The sequence below is a fragment of the Cyclopterus lumpus genome, chromosome 23, assembly GCF_009769545.1.
Source record: "Cyclopterus lumpus isolate fCycLum1 chromosome 23, fCycLum1.pri, whole genome shotgun sequence".
Taxonomy (NCBI): Eukaryota; Metazoa; Chordata; class Actinopteri; order Perciformes; family Cyclopteridae; genus Cyclopterus; species Cyclopterus lumpus.
The window spans coordinates 9,996,133-10,023,263 of record NC_046988.1 but is presented as its reverse complement, the minus strand read 5'-3'; the positions used below and the strand labels follow the sequence as shown (position 1 = coordinate 10,023,263).

The 27,131-nt window shown below is 39.7% G+C and overlaps 1 protein-coding gene across 5 annotated transcripts in view; it reads right to left on the bottom strand.

Annotated features, from left to right (window-relative positions):
• The window catches only part of tfec (transcription factor EC), a 39,776-nt gene that overhangs the window by 6,241 nt on the left and 6,404 nt on the right, over positions 1-27,131 (bottom strand). Inside the window, exons 2-5 of one of the 5 annotated variants that reach the window (XM_034525911.1) lie at positions 25,299-25,522; positions 24,287-24,337; positions 942-1,196; positions 116-217 (exon numbers count right to left, since the gene is read on the bottom strand). In XM_034525911.1, the coding sequence (XP_034381802.1) occupies positions 116-217; positions 942-1,196; positions 24,287-24,337; positions 25,299-25,499 (609 nt within the window). In that variant the 5' untranslated portion in view covers positions 25,500-25,522. Of the gene's footprint in view, positions 1-115; positions 218-941; positions 1,197-1,686; positions 2,598-4,382; positions 4,876-5,016; positions 5,246-24,286; positions 24,338-25,298; positions 25,523-27,131 lie in introns of those variants that run through there. The other 4 variants (XM_034525912.1, XM_034525915.1, XM_034525916.1 and 1 more) reach the window with 4 other exon arrangements.

The window sequence follows — 27,131 nt, the reverse complement described above, 5'->3', positions numbered from 1 at the left end:
ACATAAATATAACTGCAATAATGTGAACAGGTTAAGAAATTAAGGAGTGTGCAGAAATGCATACAAACTGCTGATAGTCACATTGTGTTACTATGTAGCTGTGATTCATACTTACATTGTTTTGCATTATGAGGTTAGACTCCATGCAATCCAAGCCTCCATCATTGAAACCGGATTCAAGACTAATTAGGTCATCAATAACTTCATCCATTGGGAACTAAAAGAAAAGAGTAATTTCAGTGTTATTATGTTTGCACCAGAAGATCAACACATCAATACTGTCCAAATTTGATCTTTTAAAATATAAACATTCAAACCAACAAATAGACATTAGGAAAAAGGGAAGGAATGGCCAGAGACTAATCCAATAATGTATAAGTTCTCCAGCACCTTGTAGAAAGGAATAAACACGTCAGGGAAACACATGCATCTGTTTGTCAAACTAGTTTCCTCCTTTGAAATGGTTCTCTCATCAAAGACGGCATATCTAAAGTTATAGATGAACACATCAGAGAGAGGGGGAGATCAATGACGGCATCACTATTTTAAATGAATAGATGGAACTCTCAAAACCCAATTCAGATTGACATTTTACAGGTTGACTCTTTGCAAACAAAGAGTCAGCCATCAATTATCTCTCTAAACGACATAATTAAGAGGGACTAAGACAACATTCTGACAAAGGGCATACCAAATGAACACAGAGCAAGACATTTCTTTTGACAGGAAGATGAAGCGTTGACAAGAAAACGTGCCAAGAATGTTGCGAAATCTACAAAAATGATGACCCACACTACGGCCGTATGTGAACCAGTTCCAATTTGTTGTTGCAATTTCACTCTTCCAGTCACCGCTCGGCACATTTGGAGTTTTCTCAATTTCAGTTCCATATATTCAGCGACACCATATTTCACGGTTTCTTTTCCCAAAAGTCCACTCACCTCGCTGTCGTGATTGGCCATGCTGAGCAGGGTAACGGGGCTGTCGGGGTTGCTGCTGTCGCTGACAGGGGGCATGTGTCCGTTCCTCATGATCGGCACGTTGGCCAGCGGCTGGCCCGGGGCGTGGGGATGCAGAACGGCGTGGCCCTGCCCGGCCGACGAGGCCAGCTTGGAACCCAGAGTCAGGTACTGCTTGACCTGCTGATTCTGGGTCTGATGGAGGTGGAACTTGGAGTTCTCCAGGTGGCTCTGTACCTGCAGCGAAAAAACAAACCAGTTCTGTTTGTTGACTGAATGCAGGATCAGTTCACCGTGCATTGTTTCTCACACCACTGAAACCGCGCTGACTGAGAATGCACGCACAAGAGGTGGTCACAGTCGGCTTCGTGAAAAGATGATCTAACTCAATACGCAGGAATAGTTGCGAGTCAGTATTTCCCATTATTAAACAGTACTGTATTTTGTTGAACTCCATTTAACACCTTTCTCAATAAAGTACTGTCATATTGTGAAAAATGTACAAGCACTTTTTAACTGAAAAATGCCAATTTAAAAAGCTTGCCACCGAATCCAATTCAAATTGACAAACAACACATGAAATTAATCTGCAGAAGTATATACATATACATACAGCCAGTCATCCAAATTGACAAACCAGTAGTAAAAGCCGTACACATACGTTAGATAAAAAATATGCTTGACCGTGCAACAAAAAATGTGATATTCTAAATGTGGTTATCCTTACATTTGAAGCGCTGGCTGCATCCCGCATTGTGTAGTAACTGCAGCCAGTTAAGTGTGGCATTCTCAGAGAAGCAGATGGTCTTCAGATTTGTTTGTTTTGGTGTGTCAGCAAGTCAACTTTAAGGATCCAAATCTGCTGCTACTATCCTGTTGAGCGGCTGACTTCTCAGCGACTGTCTGTACTTCCCAGTCCCCTACCAAAGTCTTATAAAGGGCCCTAAGTGAACTAATTAGGCACAAGGCTGGGGGTAAGCCTTTATGTTGCGTAGCATGATAATCACTTCAAACACTGGACTGTCAGATCACCCAGGGTTTGATCACTGCAGGATATCTGCCTTTAACGTCTGTCACTAATTCATGCGGACCGCCCTTTTCTGTCTGACTGACCAATCACTGATCAGCTTACAAGGTCCTCTACGGCATGCTCCAGGGGCTGTGGCAGCACAATTGACCCTTGTTCCCCAATGGAGGTTTTAAATAACTCTAATGCCATTTTTAACCATTCCTTTTCATTCACTCAGTGGTTTCAAAGCAGACAGTTAAGTAGTATCACTTTCCCCAAACAATAACTGCAATAAAGCTATTTTGAGCTCTTTATTTTTGTATTTGAGGGCAATTGTCAGAGCAAACCTCACCTAAAACCTTCAGTTTTTCTGGAGCTGACAAAGAAGCTCATTGTTATTACTTGCTCTATTAGTTCATGTCATGTAGAGTATTTTTTTAATACATATATCATTAGCAGTGGTATTATTATATAAGATAAGCGATAATGTGTGGGTCTTACATGATCAGATTTACCGTTGGAGACTATGCAACATGGCTTTAATTAATATGTGTAACTGATTGGTAAAAGGTAATCGGATACTGAATAACTTTTCATTATCTTAACCATCTCTGGTTCACATATTAATAATGCCAATTTTAGAACACATTTACATACCCCAAAAACAAGTGTCATTTATCAAGTAATATCCGATAATCTAAGCTTTGCAGCTACTTTTTATTGGACTCTGCTGAACAGTAGGGCTTCGCCTAACTGCTAAGCTACAGTACAGTAAAGAAGGGTCACAAAGTCAACTCACTCTGAAATGACCTAACATAAGCCACCATTAGCTGTTGGTTATATCGGATCAAATAAGGCAGTAACAACAAAGTGAGTTAATTGGAGCAACTGCTTAGGACGACGAATGTGTCATTTTCTTCTCTCAACACTTCTGAATTTCCTGAAATTGATTGAATGAGTTGCTCGCTAGCAAATGGCCTGTTGTTAGTTTGTCTGGGTTAAATAGGGACTTTCAGCAATGGCAACCTTGGATCTGTGTGGAAATCCAGCATTGAGTTATCCTCGTCAGCCAGTCTAGCCGCCCGCCTTAGTTCAGCCCTCGTCCACCTAACTAAGAACAGACTAGTCACAATACTCAACTTGTCAGCAGTGACTGAGAGCTCTTATCTGACTCCTCCGGGCCAAACAAGATGCCAGTTGTGAACCAATCAACATTTCTTTCCACGACGGATAGCAGGAGGACTGCCAGGACTGCTACACACCACATCTGCTTTGTGTGACAGCAGTTTGTCCTGGTTTCACTTCAGCTTTCTCACTACTGTAAATGCCGGAGACACGCTTGTTATCCACTTAAGGGAATCCGATTAGATTTGTGAAGTAATGGTGTCTCAGTCGCCGAGGCCGGCCTCGACAATGGCATGCCTGTTTATGTGTGAAGGGGACATGTGGAACATTATCAATGACCACCATACACATGGGACAGGAATGAAATAAGAATCTAATCAATAAAAGATCAGGTTTGGGACTGTTGTGACTATTCTGATGTTTGAGACGCACGAGTTAGACTCTCTCTCTTTCAACATGGCTACCGGCACCTGCCACAACAATCGAGGCAGTGTTTGAGGTTACTGGTGGAGAAGAGTCAACAGGTTCACTTTCCATTTGCACACATTTGTACAGTTATTCTTGACTTTTTTGCAGAGCATACAGGAAGAAATGACCAATGCACTAATGTCAAAGCAGATACTCAATGCATTTTAGTTTGCTTCATTATGTTTCATGACGTTTGAATAACACAATTATATTTGTTCGGTTTGATTTCGGAGTTTCCGCTTCCTTTCAGAAGATATAAACTTGACTTTGTTGATGAGATCAGCTGCATAACCTAACTTCATTATTTTCATTAGAACATTTAAACCATTCAAATATATGTCAGAACCAGACATTCACACACAGCCTGTAGCTCTTTTTCTTTCTCAATCAAACTTTTCCTAATTATTTTACAAACATAATTTTGTCAGCAGGTTGATCAAATCCAACAAATACTAGTCTCTGCTGTGAAGAGCATATGTTGTTTTATTCAGCAGTTATATAGAATATGTATCTGATTCATGCAGTCAAGTGCACACTACTGCAACTATGAAGCATGTCACAGCAATGCTCTACTAACTACAATATCCCTCAAAATACAAACTATTGATAACTAATTTACATGACATACTGTATATTCTCAATTATGTATGTAATGAAAAATCACAAATTCTTCTTTAGGAAAGATAAAAACACACCTTTAGAATAGACACACACAAACACGCACACACACACACACACACACACACTGATTGCTAAATCTTTCAATTCATGATTTCCTCAGCCTCTATTTGTGAGACACATTCGATCGTGGTGCGATTTACCTCAGAGTTAAAAGGTGTTTTTCGTTAGTCCCACTGAATATGCTGCACTCACGGCGCCATTGCAACAAACACACTCGCAGGTGTTCCCTCTGAATGAAAAGCTCTTGCTTCACTCAGTTTCAGTCCTGCCCAAGTTCTCCTTTCACTTCATAAAAACCCAACAACTTATGAAACACTAGGTGATGGTGACATTAACAAACTGTACACATTATAGACAAAAAACTAGTCTGGGAGGCTTGGATTCATTTCTGCAAAATGTATTGAGAATGCTCAACTATCCTTTTCTCATCTTGAATCTGCAGAGATAAGATAAAAGTGGGAGAGAGAAAAAAAACGTTGCAGACATGCTCACTGTATTTTCACTGAGCCTGCTAACCAGCAAATAGCTGTAACCACACACCCTAGATTGCGAAATGTGAGGGAAGATAAGACTGGGATAGCAAACCGATCACCAAATGTGCATTCCACGGTGGCTATTCACTTATTCTGGCTGTGCTTGATTTTTCGTAAAGCACATACAATGTATCTTGCACGCAAACACAAACAACTGCACACATAGTTACACACATACACATTTCTATATCTCATCTGGTGCCGATTTGCCTGGCCTGTATAGCTGAGTCGCTCCCCCTACCTGTAGAAGTTGGATCTCTGTCAAGGTGGTCACTTTGACCACGCAACAGCGACGCATGGCTCCCAGAGTGGCAGCGTCTCCCACCACAGTATATGGAAAAGATTTTTACAGAAGAAAGATGAACTGTCACGGCTTTAGCTGCGTCTCATTCAGACGAGGGGAGAAGAAGAGGAAGAAGAAGAAGAAGAGAGGTACTGCAGCCTCTTTTCTGAGCTTTTTGCAGAAAAAGGAAGGCATGACACATCAGCTTATTTGGGAGCCGCACGGGCCACTTCCTGTATGTGTGTGTTGCTCCGTGTGTGCTTTTGGTCAGGGTAAAAGGCCTGACAGAGGCAGAAATACAGATGGCAGTTAGGGGGTTGGAGTGTGCATGTGCAGGGGTGTAATACGTTGACAAAAGTTGAGTTCCTGCTTGTGGATCACCACACTTTCCTTCCTGCAGCACATCCAGCCCAGCTCAGCACATTCTCCCAGGTTATCTTCATGACACCCACTTCCCTTGGACGGCTTTCTAACCATCGCACTACAGTCACAGATTCAACTGGGGAAATGCACCGACATGTAATCTGTGCATGTGTGCAAATATACTGAAGCACCCGGTGAGTGTGCGCTCACACACAGTTGTTATCATGTACCAGTCACTGTCAGGCCACAACAGGGCAGGACAAGCCTTCCCAGAATGGCTCTCAGAGAATTCCTGGACACAGCAAAACTGAACGGGGTCATTGCAAATCCTCCCTGTCGTCCAAAGCTTTAAATATTAAAAAAACGATCAGCTAAATCAGATGCCAAAAAACATATTAAATACAGGAGAGTGGAATCCAGCCTTAAAATCCTACCAGGGTTAGCAAAACAAATCCAGAGAGTCAAGACATTTCTGTGAAAGTAAATGCTTGTTTTGTTATACTTGCACCATATTTACCTGCAAAAACAGCAAAAGCAGTACAGCTAACAATGCTAACACAGAATACTGCTGTGTTTCGACCCCACCTGTACCCGGCCTATGGAAGCTATTCCTGATTTTAGATTTTAGCTTGTTGTGTCCTCATCAATTTGCTGCCATTTGAAGGTCAACATGGCATTTTCATGCCTGCTGTGTCTCCGCGAGAGTGTGTGTGCGAGTGTGTGTGTCCATCTATCTCTTGCTACATGCACATCCCTGGTTTTTGTATTCTTACAACTTCACCATTACCCACGCGTATATTTGTCTGCTTCTTTTCTATTTGATGTCCGCTGTGCATTCCATCACATCTAGCCAAATTCCTGGCTGGCCATTTTTGGCTCATCTTGGGCAAGCCACAAGTGCTCACCTTTGTTAGTCCCCCTCCTGCATGGCATGTTTTAAACATCAGGGACTTCCTGTAAGAGTTGGCCTGCTTCTGAGACAACACTTCAAAGTGCAGCTCCCACATCTGAGGACTGTTTTATCCTGCTAGAAAAGGAATGCATAATGGACACGGCACCACTGCACTTTTAATGATTCTCATATGAATTAAATATTATAGCCATTTTAACTGGATTACATGTGAAACTGGGCGTGAGAGAGAGAGAGAGAGAGAGTGTGTGTGTGTGTGTGTGTGTGTGTGTGTGTGTGTGTGTGTGTGTGTGTGTGTATACTTGTTACCTTGATGAAATATTGAATTTATGAAAAAGGTCTGCCTCGACTTTTGTGTAAAAATATCAAAAAATTCATATTTAGAGTAAAGAAGGAAAATTACTTAAAGACCCGATGGAGTTTTGATTAATAAAAACCCAAAGATTAGGGTCTTACTTATTTAACTTTACATTTTCTTTTGCCAAAACACACTTCATTCTTTCGTCTTAACAGATATTTTTAATCTGAATAAACATTTGCAAAACAAAATACAAACAATATAATACATTCAAATAGTACATATAGTAAAAAAGCTCTTCAACCGTAGGTAGGCTATTGTTTTTAGTTTTTTTAATTTACTTTCCAAGGCTACACATTTTAAGTTGACAAGGTATCGAACTGTATGAAAATGGTCTCATTATTTCGAAAAAATGTTTTCTTTTTAGCAAGTAAAGTTTTATTTTATAAAAGATAGTGATGTCAAAGTTAAAAAAAGACTAAAAAGATGAACATGTGTAGAGACACCTTTAACGTAATAAAGTACACTGACAAAGTAGTTCTACTCGGTTACTGACTCGTTTTTTGTCTAATTTAGCAAATAACAAACATTACATTACGTGACATTCCAACAGCTTCGGTCAACAGATGGCTGAGTGAAAGAGGGAGGACAGTCAGTGCAGAGGAGATGCAATTAGTCGAAATGGAATAACATAATTGTTGCTTCTAAATCAGTCGGAGCACACTATTCTCTGAGCAGTGAAAAGGAGCCTGTTCACAGGAGAACCTGAGAGATCGTAGAGCTTCTACACACGTGCATGTGTGCGCACACTTTCCCTCACGGACACACACACACACACACACACACACAGACACACACGCAAACCCTAATGAAGGTTACATATGTTCTTGGATGTCCTGTGGACAGATTAGCTCGTGGTCCTACATGTTCAGAATGCCACCTAAACTAGTTTATGTGTGTAGCAGTGGTCTAGCCTCTCTGGTTCACTCACATGCTCACACTTACTCACTCACTCACACTCTGCTTACAGTTTGCTCAATGTCAGCGAATGCATACTCCATCAATTGGCGCTTTAATCAATTATATTCAAATTGGCAATCAAAATTGTTCTCTCGGACGTGTTCTCGTTGTGCGGTTGTTACCTGCGTCTCTGACCGAGCTTCCAAATACAATCACGCCACGACATGCAAGGCTAAGTGATCGTTAGCTAACGCCAAGCTAATGAAGTTAACATTAGATGATAACATCTTAACATGTTGCATGACTTGGGCCCTTTGAGCAATTTTCAAATGACAGTGCAGGTAGCAGCTTCGTGTTTCGTTCAGGAATAATTCAACAAGAATTCAACAGAATTTGCTACGACGGATATTATAAAAATAATGAAAGACCGTTTTATACACAACATAAATGCATAGAAGGTTAATTAATAGAGATATCCGACAGGGAGCAGAGAGACGTAAACTGAGGGCCAACTACCATCACACTTCACCACGCTTCATAAGCATTTTAATTTCTACAAAGAGTGTGGTCTTCTTACAAGGCACATTGAATAAAATAGAGTACCTGGTGAGTTGTGAGAACGGACATTAGAGCTCCAGCTATCTTCTGTCAATTTAATATATTAGCTGTTTGGAGCACAAAACGGTCCCACAATCAAATTTAAGTATAAGCATACCTTCATTAGGACTCAACTTTGCCTCCTAATTAAAGCATGCTTTATCACATACTACAGTCCTATTCTGTGGACACAATATTTTTGTCCGGACAGCTTAAAAACATTAATTTGTTTGTAATCTTTACAGCGTTTACGGTTCATGTCATTTGTTCAATTTAAGTTCAAATATGAAATAACCCAAATTTGATTCACAGTGACAAAAGGAGTTGCACGGGTAAACAAACAAAGGGAAATGGCACCTAACCTTAACCGTTTGAAGGTAGGTCCAAGCCACAGCCACAAAGCCGCTGAGCAATACAAAGCAGAGGATTGTGGGTAAACCGCTATGAGGTGGTTGTGGTCCTGAAAGGGGCACCTCATCCTTGACCCTCACTGTCCATTGAGCTAGAACAGGATAGGCCGGTGCTTAGTGTTGCCTCTCTGAATGATGTCAGAAAGCTGTACTGTAGACAACTTTAATCTCTCACTTTGGCAGACAGTGAAAAGGAGCCCCTGGTGGGCTCCAACTATAACTATGAAGATGAAGTCTTATTAAAATTATGCACATGATTGATTGCGAGACAGTCCCAGCTCACCAAAGTAAAGGCCTTTCAAGCATGGGCAACAGTCTAAAGACAAAACGCTCACTGCACTGAGAAAGACATCGATGTTGCACTCTCAAATGTAGCTGATGAACTTTTGCAGATGGGATCATTTCAAAAATATTTGGTATTTTATTTAAAGAATATCGTGTGATTTATTTTACCTTTTGAATGTGTCCAAGAATGTTCACAGTTAACCGACATTAGTAATCCCATGATAACTTTAAAAAGGGGAGCTATAACAGCATCTAAGATAATAAAAGCCAGGTTGTGCCTGAGACACCAGGAAATACCACCGTGCAGTCATTTAGAAATATATTAGAATTAAAAACAAGTGCGGAAAAAGTTGAAATTACTAATCGTGTTGGTCGCCATCAAACTCAGCAAGCTGAACAAAGAACAGACGACAGGGTCAGGCAAAGAAGACCGGAGCCAACACCAGACCCAGTGTTTTGACTCTCTTTCCGCTTTGCAGTCATTTAGAAGAGTGTGATCGTTGAATGGAGGCAGTAGAATGTCCGTGCTACACTTTATGAGACACTTTATGCTTCTAGTCAGACCAATTAAAGCCTTCGCAGTCAAAAACTCTGTCTCTGCTCTAATATGAAACATCACTTGTGATCATTTCTCCATAACATGCAGGATTTCAATGAAACACAACAATGAAATATATCACTGTGTCACTTCAATGTATTTACATGTGTCCCCGTAGCACAAGTCCATAGTCATATTCTGTATTAATGGCCAAGACAGACTCAATAAAAGGAAAAAAGTTGAGATATATTAATATCTCCTCCATCCGCCCTCCCTTAACGTGATCATGGGAAATTAAATAATGCAACATATGTTTAATGAGAACTGAACAGAGAATTAAATCAACTTTGATCTTACCTGAATTACTCATTTATGGTTTGTTTTGTGGACAAAGACCTATTTGTTGTCTCTCTTTTGCTACAAGGCTGGAATTTCTTTTATTTCATACAGGTTTAAGTTGCATACTGGACCATGATTGGCTCCCAAGCTATCTTGTATCTTGTATGTGCACTTATTAAGCTGAGATTTAAGGTTAGCACAAGGGAACTTTCCACCTTCAGCAGATGAACATGATCTGAAGGTCCAGACTGACGCATGGCAAGACTTTAATAAAAGATTCCTGACTGAGATTTAGTCAGGCAGAAATTGCCTATTGCATTTTTTAGAGGGTTGGCCCTCTTTATTATTGTGTTTGACAATAAACAGAAACTAAGTTGGAATAAGTAACTGTCAACCATACCTGGAGGATTTCCTCTTGTTGTCTGTAGTTCATTATTTGGTGTATTTTACCATATTATCAAGCACTTTTGTATTGCATTTCTTGTATGAATGGGGCAATACAAATACAGTGTATTATGTTGTATTTATATTATTGTTATTGTTGACATCGTAACAGACTTTTAAAATTACTAAAGCTCTATCTGAAGTCATTCACTATTTCACTGTTCGCAATATGTCTTGATTTCTATGCATACGCCATAGAGTATAATAGTACCATGTGGACACTCAGGTCACTCCTCTCACCTGTCAACGTGGTTTAAATCATGCATGAAGGCCTTTCACTCTCCTTTATGGTACACTTATGACAATGCATTGTGGGCTAAGTTCAGTTCAATAATAGTTCTCACTAAACATTTGGACCAAGCTATAAAATGGCCATTGACTATTTATCCTTTACTTGTACTTTAAACCAAATGGTTGAAATAGTTAAAAGTATAGTTGTAGTAGACTATTTCAAATGTCTGTGCATTATTTTAAGCAAACTACTTTAACTACTTATCCTTCCTAAAATTAAGTTATGGTTTGGAAATCACTTTATTACAGTATACAGCTTGTAATGCCTGAAAACTTAAGTGTTTCCATTTCCATAGAACTTGCTTTATCTTTGTGCAAATCGCAAAGAGAAGTAGAAAATAACAATATATATTTGATGAAGATTCAACTGAATAGAGTGGAGCTCAAAATCTAAAATATTTCCATGCAGCTCCTCTGACCTTTGAAGCTCGACATGGCATGAAAAAAGAGGATGCTGCTCCCCCGAAGCTACACAAAGTGCATCTGTGGGATAAATCTGCCAGCCACTGTTCAAAAGGCTTTTGGTGGAGATGTATTGATGACTCCTCCTCCGTTAACTTGATTGTGGGAAATTAAGTAATGCAATAGCTGTTGTAATGAGAACTAAGCAGAAAATTAAATCAACTTTGACCTTACCAGAACTAGTCATATATGGTTAATGCCAAGGACAAAGAGCTGTTTGTTGGCTCTGTTTGGCTATCTTTGTGCCTCTGCCGTTTGAATGAGTGAGATGCTGTGACGAAGAGAGGAGTGCCTCTGCTCCTCATCACAGCCACGCATTAGAGGAACATCAAGTGAGGGGGAGTAAGAGGTAAAGGCTTTAATCAAGCATCCAGATCGTGACGTTACTTCAGAGTTAATATGCATTAGGTGGAATCTCTTATTATTATCCGAAACTTTAACTCCAAATTAATAAATGTAACAGTTATATAAATATATATATATATATATATATATATATATATATATATATATATATATATTCTATTTATTTTCCGTTTCCTTTATTGAATCATGATTCAATAAATCACCCCGATTGCCAGTCTCAGATGAATTGGGTAATTAGCTGTGCCTGAGTTCAATTTATTTTCTCCATCATTCAGTCTCTGCCAGTTCCAAGTGTGTGGGATGTCCGCGACTGCCAAGTCTTCCCGTGTAGACTACCACGCGCCTACTCTGATGCGCATGCCAGCCACTTCTTTTCACCAAATACGGTTCATCCAAACAAAACAGCTTCACCAATCAACTTGTCCTGCTCAAGCTTTACACGTGGGACTTGAATGACCTGAACCCAGAACTGGGCATGCATGTTTGGTTTGAACCTCCCAAGCAACTACCAAGCAGCTATCACCGAGACATTCATAAAGAAAATTGTCTTCATCTGTCAACAAATTTCCTCCTGGACTCGAGGAAGGACTGAATCAATTTTGGAGGTCAAAGGTCAAGGTCAATGGGACCTAAATCTTGAGGTCAAAGATGAACTGATTTAGTTTAAGTTTAAGTTCCCTGTGACCTTTGGAGAGACGTGGATGTAACTGCTACTTCACTGGTTGGCGGCGCTATACAACCAAGGTGGTAATGCTAGTTTTCTGGAAGTTAAAATCATCTACGCATCCTTTCTCATTGGAAAAATCCACAATCTAAGAATGTGCAATAATATGCATAAAAGGTTTCACTGTCAGACGACTTCAGTTCACTAAATTACAATTTAGAAAAGGTGTATTTCTAAATCTACACCTCTCTGCACACTGCTCACTCTCTTCTGCTCCCACCAGTGTCAAAGCAATGTTCAAGCATGCATTGCATTTATCCTACTTATGTGTTGATAATGCATGCATGAACCAAAACTAATGTTTGCTTCACTGGCTTTTTTTCCTGCCATCTGTGAAGTTTTTACAATGACAGATCTCATCAGTAAACCAAAAATGACCATGAAACTTAGTTGTAATTCAGTAATTAATAATCATCTCTGATCCCTTTCACATATCAAATGCATTAGGGATTAAAGGAACATGCTGGTGGTTATGCATGTTTCAGCCCATTACGTTCAAGCTGTCTATACTTTATATTACAGCTGGCAATTCTCTCAAGCGTACCATGTGCTTTAAGATTGATTTCCTACCTTCAAAACAGCCATTGGTCTCAGTTCATTTCAGCATGTTATAGAAATCATCTTTCACCAACTTGCGTAAACATAGGTAATCCATCACACAGTACATCTACATTTTCTGTCAAAGCTATATTATTTGATGGGGCGATGTGGTTGCAAATATCTGCATAAAGACATTCATTTATGCAAAATATTTTCTCATAACAAACTAAAGCGTTTGAATGTAATGCACTGACATCTTAGATCTGAGAACATCCTTGAACACACACCCCCAAGCAAGAATGATCTCACCTGCAGTACAACACAATGATAATGCAGTAACCTATTCCTCATTGCTTGTGTTAGTATTTAGCCCTCTGAACTATCCAGAGGTCATGCGTGCATTCTGACTGAAAGCAGGTCCCAAAAGTATATCATCTTAATTTATTCTTTCCCTTTCTCTCCCTCTCTCAGTCTCTCTCTCTCTCTTCATCTGTGGTTATGTTAATGATCTGATGTGCAGGCAGAGAAGGTACCTGTGCGAGGCTAACGTGAGACGACACCAATCGTTTCATCACAATGGGGAGCCACAGAGACCAAAAGACTCACTTAAAAGGCGTATTTCAGGGTATTAATTGCTTGACATGGCTCGCCCAGGTATGGGAACACTTTTGTATGGGAATGAAAAAAAAGAAAAAGAGAAAAACTGTGCTGTGGTTGGTCAAGAGGATGGCTGAAATATGTCAGAGTTTGCAACGAGTAGAGAGACAAAATCATGTGCCGAGAGCAGAAAAAGTTAGTGTAATTGAGTTAACCACCCCTCCTGCCCCTCACTCTTTCATGGTGTGTCTCTTTCTGTGCGTGAGTTGGAGTCGTTTCACATGACCTGTGGGGTTTTTTATCCCAAAACTGCACTTATTAGTAACGTATAAGACAAAAGAATGAGAGCCACAGATTGAAAAAAAGACTCAAGGAACTGAACAGACACTCTGATGGTGAGAAAGGTGACTGGAGATGAAACATTAGGACACCTGGTCCCACTACCTGGTGTCTCATCAATGCAAAGAAGAGGAAGAAGAGAATGCTCACTACAGGTGTGGAAATGTACTGTAGAATGTTCTACTTTGTGCTTCATTAAGAGTGAAATAAAACTACATTTGTTTCAGTATCAACATTAACAGTTCTCTTAAAGTTCTCTGTGTTGCGAAATGTATGATTTGAAAAGTTTACTTTGTTTGAGTCTGCTTTTTTTTGGGTCTAAAACACTATTTATTGTTTTGCTCTATATTAAATAATTCCTACAAATCATCACTGTCCTGTGAACAAAAATGTTGGTCCAAAACCAATGCATTTCCCAGATTATCCATTTGGTTTATGACAAAAAATAAGAAATGTCACATCCCATAAACTCCAAATTTGGAGTCAACAAAAAAATAAATAAGTTTAAACATTAATGTAACTGTTGTAATTGCACATCATTATTATCACTTTCAATTTTCAAGAGAGTGCAAATAACACAGTTGTCAATTACTGTAATAACTAAAGTAATGTAATTTTCCTCCTTACAGCATCAATCTGCTATGTCTATAATCAACATGCAAATGTGTAGTGCAGTGCTGTGGTATGAGGATGCCGTCAGCGATTTCAGTGTTAAATTATTTAAATTAAGTCTAATGCCATTTATGCCTCCGTTTATTTTCAGTTCACATCTTAACATAGTTGCCATAGTCCCTTTGCAGTGATCGTAAACAAGGGTGCTCTTTATTTCAAAGCATACAGAACATAGGGAGGAAATATATTTTGAATCTGGAATTTGATTTGAAGTCGTGGAAAACACAGCCTGCGATATTTGAAAAATTAATAAATCTAGCTACATTCAATATTGTGCGTCATCATTATCTTGTTGTAGTCGTCTGCATTATGTGTTGTTACTATTGGACTGAAGCAACTCAGAGGCCTCATCACTCAGGTACATAAGCAGACATTAACACATCAGAAAGCGTCATCGCAGGAATAGGTGTGTCAGCTTCACTTACCTGTCCGTACCAGTTATATTCCAGCATCGTGACAACACTTGTAGCATGCACGCGAAAACTTGTATGCTCTTACGCAACTAAAAAAATCTAAGCAATCACGGCCTGTTGCTCTCCTCTCAACACAACTATACTACTTTTCCCTTGGTGGGATTGATGTCGTCAGGACTTTGCAGGCGAAAGCTAAGCCATCACACACACACACACACACACATTGTTGTACACATGCACAGGCAAGAAGAGACACACACACACACACACACACACACACACACACACATTGTTGTACACATGCACAGGCAAGAAGAGACACACACACACACACACGCCTGACTCTCCTGTTGAATGTTGGCACTCCCAGGGCTAACGACCTGTTTATAATGAACCTGAACCTATTATTTTGAGTCAATGAATTGAAAGAAATAGGGCAAAGAATGAAAGCCACAGGGCCAATTAACGGCCTTCTTTGATGTATTACCCTCGCTCGCCACTCAACCACACCACTCTGCGCCTTTTTGTCTTTATTCCCTCTGTTATTCATTAATTATTCTGAGCGGGGTCAGAGTTTGTGTGGCTAATTGTGCAGACCGTCTCTCTTTGAGGATGGCAAAAGATTCGCCCAACACTGACACTCCCCCTGACTGTGCCCAGTCACCTTGAATTATGCCAATTATTCCAATTCTTTGATTTTTTTACCCTCCCTGTCTCGGTTCTATCATTGCGCTAAGCTGTGTGCCCCCGCCCCCCCTTTGACTTTTCATAGTTCAGTCTCACTCACTCACACACACACACACACACACACACACACACACACACACACTCTAAAACAGGTACATGGTGTTTTTGGGGAGGACCGTTGGTGTTTGTGGTGGACTCAGGACAGTTCAGGTCTTCCTCAGGTTAAACTATCGCTGGTATGATCTGTGTATTAGCGCATTTACATCTTTAAGTGAAGATAGTAAAACCATTAAAATAGCATTATTTGAATGTATTGACGCATTAAAAGCTCTTATAAAAACATAACTTTTCATCACCAAAACAAAGTATTACAAAAGTAAAGTCTGTTAATTATGGATAGGAACATTTCATATGTATATCAATCTCATCTTCAAAAACCCAAATTGTCAAACTATTAACAAAAAAATGATTATCTTTTAAAACCATAGATGATCACACCCTCTACTATTTTTAACATGGGTGATCAAACTGCATGAAGTCTTGTTTGCAGAGTTCCCATAAGTGCTGAAAAGAGTTTGTATCTCTGTTTTTTTCACAGTCCGAGCCACTTTTAACGGACCATTGGAAACGCATTAATTAAATTAGGACGAAGATGAACTATAGCAGATCCAATCACTCTTTCCACAGTTTTAGGAAATGCACGACACATATCCTTTAATGTGGAAATAGGCACATGGCTACGTAGTTATCCAGTCTAAATCATTTAGATATTTAAATATGTAGACAGGATTCCATGAAGATACAGGAACTAAGTCAATGCCAGTGGTATCAGATGTAATCGGATTAGGAAAAGTATATGAAGGCAATCCTTCTTTAACATGATTAAGGGAAAAGAAAGCAAACAGTATGCTGGTTTGATTATTTGTCAGGCAGTTTAAAATTAATTTAATCTAAATCCTGACTATGGTGAGTTATATCGCAAATGTGTTGTTTTTAGAAGGTCTTTGGTGGAAGACTTCACAGAAAAAAACAACTGTGTAGATGTTAAGCATTGGAAAAGCTTTTTTCAAAAAGTAAACTTTTAATGGTTTCTAGTCTAAATTAACATGATTTGAATTAGGGGTAATATTCTTGATTGAAATCAAAGTATCATTGCCATCCTTCCCTGATTTAGGAAAATGACTGACTAAAATGTTTGCTCTATGGCTCCTAATCAGCTGTCCTACAGACGAGAATGTTTTTACCTGCCAGTTACTGTAGAACACCAAGTGCGTTTTAGGAAATAAGAGTTAGGCCATTTTTTTCTCAGTCTTAATTAATGTTTCTAAAATGTTTGTGATAAATGTCCACCCGATGAAGATTGATGATAATTTATATTGGAATTATGATAGTAATCAGGCTAGACTTCTAGCTGATATGTATGTAGATGTGTGTTGTACTGGATCGCACATTCTATGGCCCACATTAGTAAAACGGTATCCTCCCCTGCGTAATGTGGAAATACAAGATACATTCTTGGTTCCTATTCCACTAACCTTGTGATCAAGATGACAACAGCCAACAATAATCCAATCAATGAGTGCTGTGAGAAATCAGTATTATAGAATAATAAAACAATTATTTATCTTTAAACTCACATCTGGGGAACTCCAGATAACATCTACTCTTTTACTTCCCGTTAGATGTTACTCTTCCGTCACATCACTGGAAGCCTATGCTAACCTTTTGTCTCCAAAGTCCTTTTGGATGTGTTTTCTTCAAAGGGAGTCCCATGTAGCACCTCTGGCTACAGGCAGCACTGAAAGGTTATGTCCTCAGGCCATGTCTGTGTCACTGACGCCACTGGCTACACACTGTGTCGCACTCTGACCTGCTTCATTTGTTGTGTGTGTGTGTGTGTGTGTGTGTGTGTGTGTACTTCAAAACCAGGGTGAGGACAAGTTGATATGTTGGGAAATATGTTTATTCACGTTCTTTTCCAGAGCTATAGATCATGTCTATATGCTAAATATAAAGCAAGAGCCAGCAGCTGGTTAGCTTAGAAATAGTCCAGCACACAATTGCCCATAAATCCACATATTGTTGTTGTTACACTTTGGTTTTTGTACGGTTTGTACAAACTGCATGAAAGTGTATTCACGGGCCGTTTGAAATGCATTACTTAGTTTAGAATAAAAATAAAAAATCCCTGTTTCTACATTTTTCTGAAATGTATTGCACTTATCTTTACAACGGAATAGATTTCTAATATTCAATCTCCTTTACTTTCTGTGAAAAGAGCTAGTTGTACAGTCTGCCTCAGAGTAAAAAACATGTCATTTCAACTGGGGACAAAGGGGGAGATATGTTAACAAAGGGCCCTGATAAGATAATGTACTAGCCACAAGCCAAAAACAATCAAAAACAAGGTTGAAGAGGTGGCAGGCTTGAGGTCGTATCACTGTATCTTGTGCTTGATTTCCTACCGGGAAGGTTTTATTATAAGTGTGCATCCTAGTATAAATAATGGGAAAGTGCTGGTTTGACTTAATCTTCGTATCCCATAAAAAAACATTTTTAAGTTCTGTCTTTTTGCTATGTGTGTTTCCACTGTATTCCTTGTTTGACAATGAAGATTTAATTAAATGAAAATCAAATTACTCATTAAGAAATTGCTTAATGGTATGATCTATATCCCTCTATTTTGACAAAATCAAAGAATGTTTGATAAATTTCCCTTTTTGACCAAATCATGTATTGAATATTCTCTTTGTTCTATTGTAGTTTGCTGCAATGCAACTGTCACTGTGACTGTATCTGTGCATACAGCACATGGCCACTCAAACGTACACATATATCGTCATTTGATGAAGTATCCAATGATACACTGGATTTCCTCATACAAGTATCAAAAACATGCACATACAGGCACACACACGAACACACTAGGGGTTCCCGAATACCAATTATGTTGTTTTTGGTCCCCCCCCCTTTGAGCTTATCTAGCCTCCTGGGAGACCTCCAGCCCACGACTTCCCTCTTCCTTGAGCACAGATCCCCAAACCCAGCTGGAAGCCTCTACTGGTCCCAACACACAGTCCCTGCTTACTCGCTCCCTGATGCACACTGTCCACTTCCCAGCCACACACTAACACTACTATTCACTACACATTGTACCTTTTTTCTGCCCCCTTTTGAATCCTATTAGTGCGTGAACTTAGTTTAACTGAAAAAGACTGTTGACTTCACTCAATTAGGCCTAATAGGATTAGGTTGCTGGTATGGGCTCTGAGGTTTAAATAGGAATGGAATTTTGGCAGACACCTGCTCCATCCATTGCAATAATCTTATAAAGGCTGTGTAGTATGCGGGGGCCCCTGTGATGCCCAGGGTTGAACGGTTGGATGAAGGGCTCTGGGTTTTAGTCGTGGTGGCATCAGGGGAAGTGTGGACCAGTGGGGAAAGAGGGCATCGATGAATCAAAAGGTTGAATGTACAGTCGGTCGTTACAGCTCAACAGCCAAAATACAAGCTGTTGACCAAAGCACTACATCTACAGAAGAACCCACAGTTGTGAGTGAATGTTTAATACTTAGTTCATCAACTTTCAGTGACGTTATAATGGTAATATAATCATATCACTCGAGTGGTTCTTTTTGTGGAAGGTGTTAATGTAAAGAGGTGGGGCTCGATAAGAGTGGAGAGTATAGTGTAGAGAGAGTCATCGTCTCTTAATGCACTGAGAACAATGGCCTTTTACCATGTCACTGATCGCTTTACTGCTTCACCTTATCCACGCCAAACCTACTCACTCATCCACCTTTGCGAGATATAAAGAAACATTTCATAATAATATGTTTCTATTCTATGATGTTATCTTTGTATGTCCATAGATGCTGATTGATGTAAGAATTAAGGATTGAGTGGTGAAAATCATCAAAATAAAGTATTTGCTTGCATAAGAGCAACTAATTAATACAATTTCAGCAGTTTTACAAAAATATCATATCAACCATCAAAGTTAAAGACTACATGCAAAACGTAATAGCTTAGGCCTAGGAAAAAAAGCATAATGAAAGCACGTAAAGAGCTACAAAGGCAAGTGCATCAAAAGCAATAATGGCAATGGTGCAATCATGTTTTCAATATAAACTTGTACAAATCAATAATAGGCCACAGACACACTCTTGAGGAGAAGGCTGTATAGCATGAGCTATGTTCCTATGAACTGATGCAGACTTACTTTCCAGAGTTGTCAAATCCTGTCTTATAGTTCAAGTGTCCCCTAGAAAGTAAGCATATATTGGACTAAATTGTTTTCCCAATTACAACGGGGTGTCAGACGTAAATGCCGCCTGGATCATGTTCAGAGGTAACGTCTTTTTGTGAAGTGAAGGAAGCACAGCCAGGTGATCGGGGTGGATAGTGCACAGCGGTGGGCTAGTTCATCAGGAAGTGAAATAAGTTATTATAAGGCATTTATTATTTAAATTTTAAATTGTAAATGAGAAAATGCTAAATTGAGCATTGCATGCTATCAACCTCGGATAACCAGGCCTGTCTCTCTCTCTCCCTCAGGTCAGGGTCACACATGATAAAGTTCACCAAGAACTGATGTAAGGATGCATCAAAAAACAAATTGCACTCTGGGGAGGCAGTATTGCAGCAGTACTTGGATTAATAACTGTAATATAATTACATATTCTACACAATTAATTAATCATGGTGAGCGTACAAAGTGCATGACTCTAGAGAACGGGGCAGCCAAACTCATGGCTTCATAACGGCAGTCCACAAACCAATGGGTGATGTCACGCCGACTACATCCACTTCTTATATCCAACAGTCTATGGGTGTACTTGAACATAATTTTAAAGAGATAGTGTTACAAACAATACTTTAGGTAAAATCTCTTTTTTTCATAGTCATCTTCCTGTCATCCTCCACCTCTAGACAGTTGTTATTCAAGACGTGTGTGGCTGTTTTGAACCCACTTCCTGACAGGAAGTTGGATCAACCAATCAGACTGGCCGGACAATGCGTTGGTGAGAATTAACCCATCACAGCGTAAATTAGCTTTTTATGTGCATCTTCGCAATAGTATGCAACTGTAACAAGAACAAGCTTGTTCCTAAACTAAAACATATTTACGTGCAAACTACCATTATTAACATTAAGAAAGCATTAGTCAATGCCATGTGTATATTTCCACAAATGCCCTAGAGTTTAGTCCACCCTCTTTGTTACTAATCACCATTCTTCCCAGGGGTGTCATACCAAGTCTCATACCAACACCTCACAATGTCTTTCCCGGAGGTCCCTCCAAGTGTCTGGATGCTGTGAATAGCTATCTTGGTGGCCCTGAAACCCCCCGCCGCCCCACCTTGAGGGATTATGATATATTTTATCCAGAATTGGCCTGTGTTTTTGTTCTGAATGTCAAGTATGGAGACAGTCTAATGGCCTGATCTCTGCTGTTGTAAGAACAATCGGCATATGAGGAGGTCAGGGGTGAGCTGGAGGGGTGACGGTGTGTGTGTGTGTGTACGTTTGTGTTGTAAGGATGGAGTTAAGTTCAGCGTGAGACACTAAAGAACTGAACGTGAAACATTTAGAAAGTCATTCTGTTTAATCCGATTAGCGTCTTAGATAACCGTGCCTTATCAGAAGTGGTCAAGGGAAAAACCCTCTGGAAAATCTCTCCAAATGAGAGCCAATTCATCACTATCGTGAACTTCAAAAGTTGGGCGTAACGGTGTCTAAATGTTCTTTTGTCGAGCAAAGGAATGATATATTCATTGCTGCTGATCCAAAATAGGAGATGTAAGTGTTTCTCCTGGAATAGTAATACATCCATCCATCCATCCATTTTCAATACCGCTTATCCTCATTAGGGTCGCGGGGGTGCTGGAGCCTATCCCAGCTGACATAGGGCGAAGGCAGGGGACACCCTGGACAGGCCGCCAGTCCATCGAGGGCAATAAACTGGATAATGACATTCTTGTTAATCTTTTCCAAATTTTTTCCAAATGTTCTTTTCTTTTCACGTAGCTTCTTTTGCTCTTTATCTGAGCACTAGCTACTAACTAGCTAGATGCTCAAGCAATACAGTGGCTCTGAGCTGTCAGTGAGCTTAGGGTGTTAAAAAAGAAAAGAAAACAATGTTACCTTTACACATGTGAATGTCATTTCTTTAGCGGTACATTGCCTATGTATAGTTCTGCTTGTGTAACCTGGGTGAAGAAAAACAAGGGAGACCATTGTTCCTTGAGGGAGGAAATTCTCAGGTCACGTAGAAAACACAATTTAAGTCTGAAGCGTCATTTGATTAGCTAATTTCATTTACAGTATGCTGTGTAAATCAATCTTGCAGAGAGGGTCAAACCAACAAGTTTAGTGCAGTTGGGTTGTAAAAGAAATGGCCCAAAACTAATAGCTGACATCCAATAATTTGCATTTTCCACAGAACTAATCAGCAAATAAACATCAATCAGCTGTCTGCCCACTGTGAAGACTGTTACTGCGCTGATGAATGTGTTTTGGCTGTTATTTTTAACTGGTGTGTCATGGAAAGATGCGGTCCGGGAGACACCTATTGTAGCGGGAACTACTACAGAAGCAGTTTGGAATACTTTACCAGGTATTTATTTTTCTTACCGGACAGTTTGTTTTCCCTACAATAGCATCACAACCAGTGCAAGAGGCAGTCACGAAACATTCAAGGTATGTAGTTTAGGTTATATTGAAGGCCGAGTTCGAAGATAGGTGTGGTCCAAGCAAGGGCGCCAGACGTAGGAAATGCACCACCCGCACACTTTAGGTCCTTGGCCTCATTTGGTGTTGCAGCTGGTGTGATACCATCGTAAAAAAAAGTGCTCACTAGTAACATTTGATGTTAGGTGTTTATCATTCAGTATGTTTAATTCATTATCTAATTCATTTAAAAGTTATGAAGTTATATTAAATATATAAGGAATTCTCAACTTCGACCACCCTGCGTTTTGGGCCCATCAATCTGAAAAATATATATATATATATTTTTCGATATATTTTTATGTTAGGGGACTGAACAACAGGAGAAGATGAACTGAACCTGAACCTTGATGAACTGTAATCGTGTGTGGTTGCTGGTCATAGCATGTGTGTTTTCCATTGACATATTTAATGTTTCCAGCACATTGTTTTTTCTGTCTATCTGAATCATTACACGGGAATTCTGCCCGTCTTTATCCCTCCATCCATTCATCCATGCATCCAGTCCAGTCCAGCAGGCAAACAGCAGTCAAGCCAGCCCAGGCGCTCGGCCAGTCCAGATGGGTGGTCCAAACCAATCCCATGCTTCGGCCTGCTGGCGTCCCTGCCGCCCTGACACCCTCCTCTTTTTCTGGGCCGTCTCCCTGTCTCACGGATTCCACGTCTTTCTTCTCCTCTCCTGATATTTTGTCAAATTTAACTGAGTGTATTTTCACAGACAAAATGGAAAAAGTAAGCGTGTAAACAAACCACTGCCGGTTTCTTTGATCGCCACAGTGTGAATTTGTAAAGTGTTTACATTGACTTGATTCACCACCCAAACAACACTCTAAAGTTGTGTGTCTGCTTCCACCGTGACTCAGAATACTGTACAACAAGCAGTATTTGTGTTAAAGTACGTAGAACTGTAATTGTGCTGTGAATCTCCTGAGATAGCAGACTTTCATTCTGAAACGCTGGGATTTTGATGACCATATATACGAGTTTTCGTACAATACCCGGCTTCTGTGGAAATGTTATTAAAACAATGTTGTTTCATGTTCCTGTGTGGCTGATAAATAATGGTAAATCCTGTATTGAATCAGGATTGTAATCATGTTTGGCCTTTTTTCTGCATTCGTCTGGAACACATGTGTCACGTATTAAGCGTCTGGTACACTTTGTTCGGAGGAACCAGCAGGATTTTCATATCTAGTGACTTATTATTATCCAGACAAAGGTGGCTTCCTTGCTTTTAATCTCTGCTGCTCATTGATGTTTTGGGACACTAAGAGTTAACGTCTCACTACCTGTAAAGCTAACTTTGGATCGTCTCGGGAAGCCTTATCATTGTTATAGCTGCTGTTTCTCTCTGGAATGTGTAGATAGCTCGAGCTGATAGGCTTGTGAGCAAAAAATGCAAGGACAATTGCAGGATTGCTACAATTTACCCCAAAACGTATATCAACTGGTTTCCTACCAGTTGTTTCATGTCCTTAATTAACATCATGGCTTTGTTGCAACATGATGATGAGGTGATCTACCCCCCTGCTGTGCGTACATCAGGAAATATTTGTAAATAGGAAATATTTACAGACTGTAAAAAGCAGCTACATGTTGGCAAATGATCAACTAAATAGACCCTTTGGTCTCAATGGCATCGTGCAGGCATTGCTGTTATTTTCATTTGGAGAATGAATCTTCCCCCTCTTTACCTTCAACTCTCTCTTCCTCAGAGATTGAAGGGAGAAATTGTGCCTTGAGACCAGTATCGACTCACAAACACACAATTATTTTTTGCTCATTCACACAAACACACACATCAAACACCGGAGCAACTTTAGCACATGAAAGGCCTCCTACGTTAGAGAGAAAACATACTGCAACAACTGCTTTGAAGTCTATCAGTCATCCATCTAATGTAGGGATGTTTTCTGTTCCTCCTCCTCTGACAGTCTGATTCATATCTCCCTTTTAGGAATTCCCTCCCTAAAGCTCAAGAGATAACTACAGCCAATCTGAAAGTCATTTGGTTCCTTTCACAATAGCCCAGACGTATCCCAAGCATCCAAAATTCAGTCTCACTTTTGCATCAAAGCAGGAAAATAGGTCCGATTTTTCTCATGTCCCAAATGAGGTCTGCAATCTTGTGCAATCTAAAAGAAATGCGCATATATGCAAGAGCACATGAATAGACGCATGCATCGAGTGGCATAAAGTCGTTGCAGTAGCCAGTTATGGCTCAGTGATCTCTCAACACATTGTGTGTGGTTTTCACTTGCCTGGACAATGGTCCTACAATCCCCAGAGACTGAATTCCAAAGAAATGCCCCCTGAAACACAGAGTTCATGCCGTGTGTGAACAATAGCAATAGAGTCACAATCAGGCTTGTATGTATCAGCCGCAGATTGTTACACACAGATGCATTGCCGCTTGTAGCACCATTTCAGAAGACTTGTATCAATAAAATAGTGATCTTCACTGTAACAGCCCTGCTTCATTAACCCTTTTATACAACGGCCTCTCAGTGACTGTGATGAGTAGACAACAATGTGTCATTGATGTTGTTTGCAATTAGCAGGCAAGAGAAGGTTCATCTGTGGAGTCCCGCTGTGTTTATGACCTGGTTGGGTTTCATATTTATGACAGCTGATGCATCTGGTGGAGCACCGTAATTATACATGACATTTATTTAACCTCACAGTTGTGGTGATATATGGGCTATTAGGGGAGGTTGATGGTGGTTTGTTGAATCCAAACTGGTTGTTTGTCTGGACTACAAATGAATGCAATGCAATGCAATGTAAAGAGATTGTGAGGAACCAAGGTGGAGTAATGTACATAAAGAAAACAAAGCCACGGGAGATGCTTAACAGCTAGTTAGAGATCGGTTGAAGTATAAAGAATGGCAAGATAGGGCTGATCTTTATAACAGTGGAAGTGGGTTATTACGGTACTTTGAAAATCTATTATATTATATTTGAACACAATAATATATATATGAAATGTGTATACAACTCAAATGTGTACTATATATTTTGTATTCATGTATATTTACATTTATATGAATGAGTGAAATAAATACATTAGTCCCTCAAGCATTAATTAGCCAAATATGAACACTGAAATATTGTTTGTTTTTTTAGCCATGCTATCCACATGGCTCTTTGGATGTCAGTGTTTGACTGTCGCTCGTTCCAACACTTTAGTCCAGACTTTCTTATATACAGGCTATGGTCCAAACTGAAATATTTCAACAACTATTGGATGTAATATAATGCAATGTTCACTACCTTCCATGGGTTTTCATATTGGCACCAAACAGGGATTTGCGCTCTGGTGTAGGCTCCACCATGATGAACAATGCCGCTGGGCCGGGGAGGGCAGACCTGAGGCCAGCTATGTGGATGTGGTTCAGAATCGTAAAAACCCCGTCCGTCGTCTCTCTGACTAATCACCCACGGATTGTCTGGGCCGGAGCACGACTGGAACATTTCTGGCAATCCCGAAACTGAATCTGGGCAACAAAAACATAAGAAATAAACAATTAGTCAGAACATTAACCAATAACGGATTGACAATGATTCCATTATGTGTTAAAGTGCAGAAAGGAGATGCAGTGGTGAATGTGGTTGCTTGTGCATTTGCTGGTTTTCACGTGTTTCTGTACAAAAGATTGTGTTCCGCTTGTTACTTCAGACCGCTGTACATTAAAGCTGATTACAATAGCTGTAATGCTTATTTTGCTGGTGGCTAATCTTGAAAGCTGGACAGTCTCTTATAAGTCATTAAAGCAACGCCAACCATCAACCACATTAGCACATATTAGTCACAGGGTTAGATGTCGGTCATGACATGTTCTTATGTTCTCTGTCGCCAGAGCAGAATCCTTTCAACTTCGACATATTTAACATCAGTGGATTCCCAAAGAATTTGCTTTAGAATCTTGTGTTTTTTTACTATTTCATGGGGGAGCCACGATGTCTCCTATTAGATTTAAAAACTGTATGATTTGTATGATTGCTGTATTTCCTTTCCACTATGTCAGTGTTCTGGAAATAATCTAATTTAATTTCTCTCAAATCTATTCAGTCCAGTAACAATAGTATTTCCGCTGGGTATTATTGTGAAATTAATAAATGACTACTCATTGAATTTAATTCTATAAAATGTTACTATTTAAATCACTGAGTGAATGAATGGAGACAATTGACAAGAAGCATGCCCCAGATCAAAGCAACTTGGGGGCTTAACCAGAATCAGTTGATATGGAATCAAAAGCCAATTTGATTGGAAAAACATTGCTGCCAACTCATTGCATGTAACATTTTAAATAATATCACTCATTCAGCAAAATAAATATTTTCTTTTTTCTTGCAAAACAGAATATATATTTTTTCTTGAGACAGGAATGTTCTTTTTCTTCATTTGTGGGAATACAATCATGTGCAAAAGAGGCTCAAGTCTGAGATGAGAAATAAGAATGTAAAATAGATGTAAAAATGTTATCGCACCCATCACATGCAGTGCTTTGCAGGGTGCTTTTAATTAGCTCAAGAATTCTTTTTTCTTTTTCGAGCCTACAAAAGATGCATGAACAGGTCTAGCATTGAGCATCACTGGTGCCTGGATACAAATGAAAATATACCACGTAATCATTTTTTTTTTTTAATAAAGGTGATGGGCCACAGCTAGACCGCACTGGGGAAACGTGCCCAAATGTGGCTAAAATGGGCGAAGACTACTTAATAGCTGATGGTCCCAGTGGGAGCCAAATGCACAAGAATGAAAGAAAGTAAGTACTTCATATCTAAATTACAATATCTGAGTGCAAATTAGCTGTCAGTGCCACCAGAGTACTAATGGAGAATACATGCAAAATAGGATACTCATACGTTTGCTACAATGCAGAACTGATTGAACACAAAGAGAACGTGTGTGATTATAATCTCAGAGTCTAGATTCTCTTCTCCCTCCTTATGTGGGAGGTTAATTGGCGAGGCATACGGCCTGGCTGTCCAAGCGCGGCGCAAACTGTGTTTAATTGCCTTTATTCTGTCGCCAACATTGCAGAATAGCTTTGCTGCAGAACTTGCCATGCGCTTCTAGGCACTGTGTAAAAACTG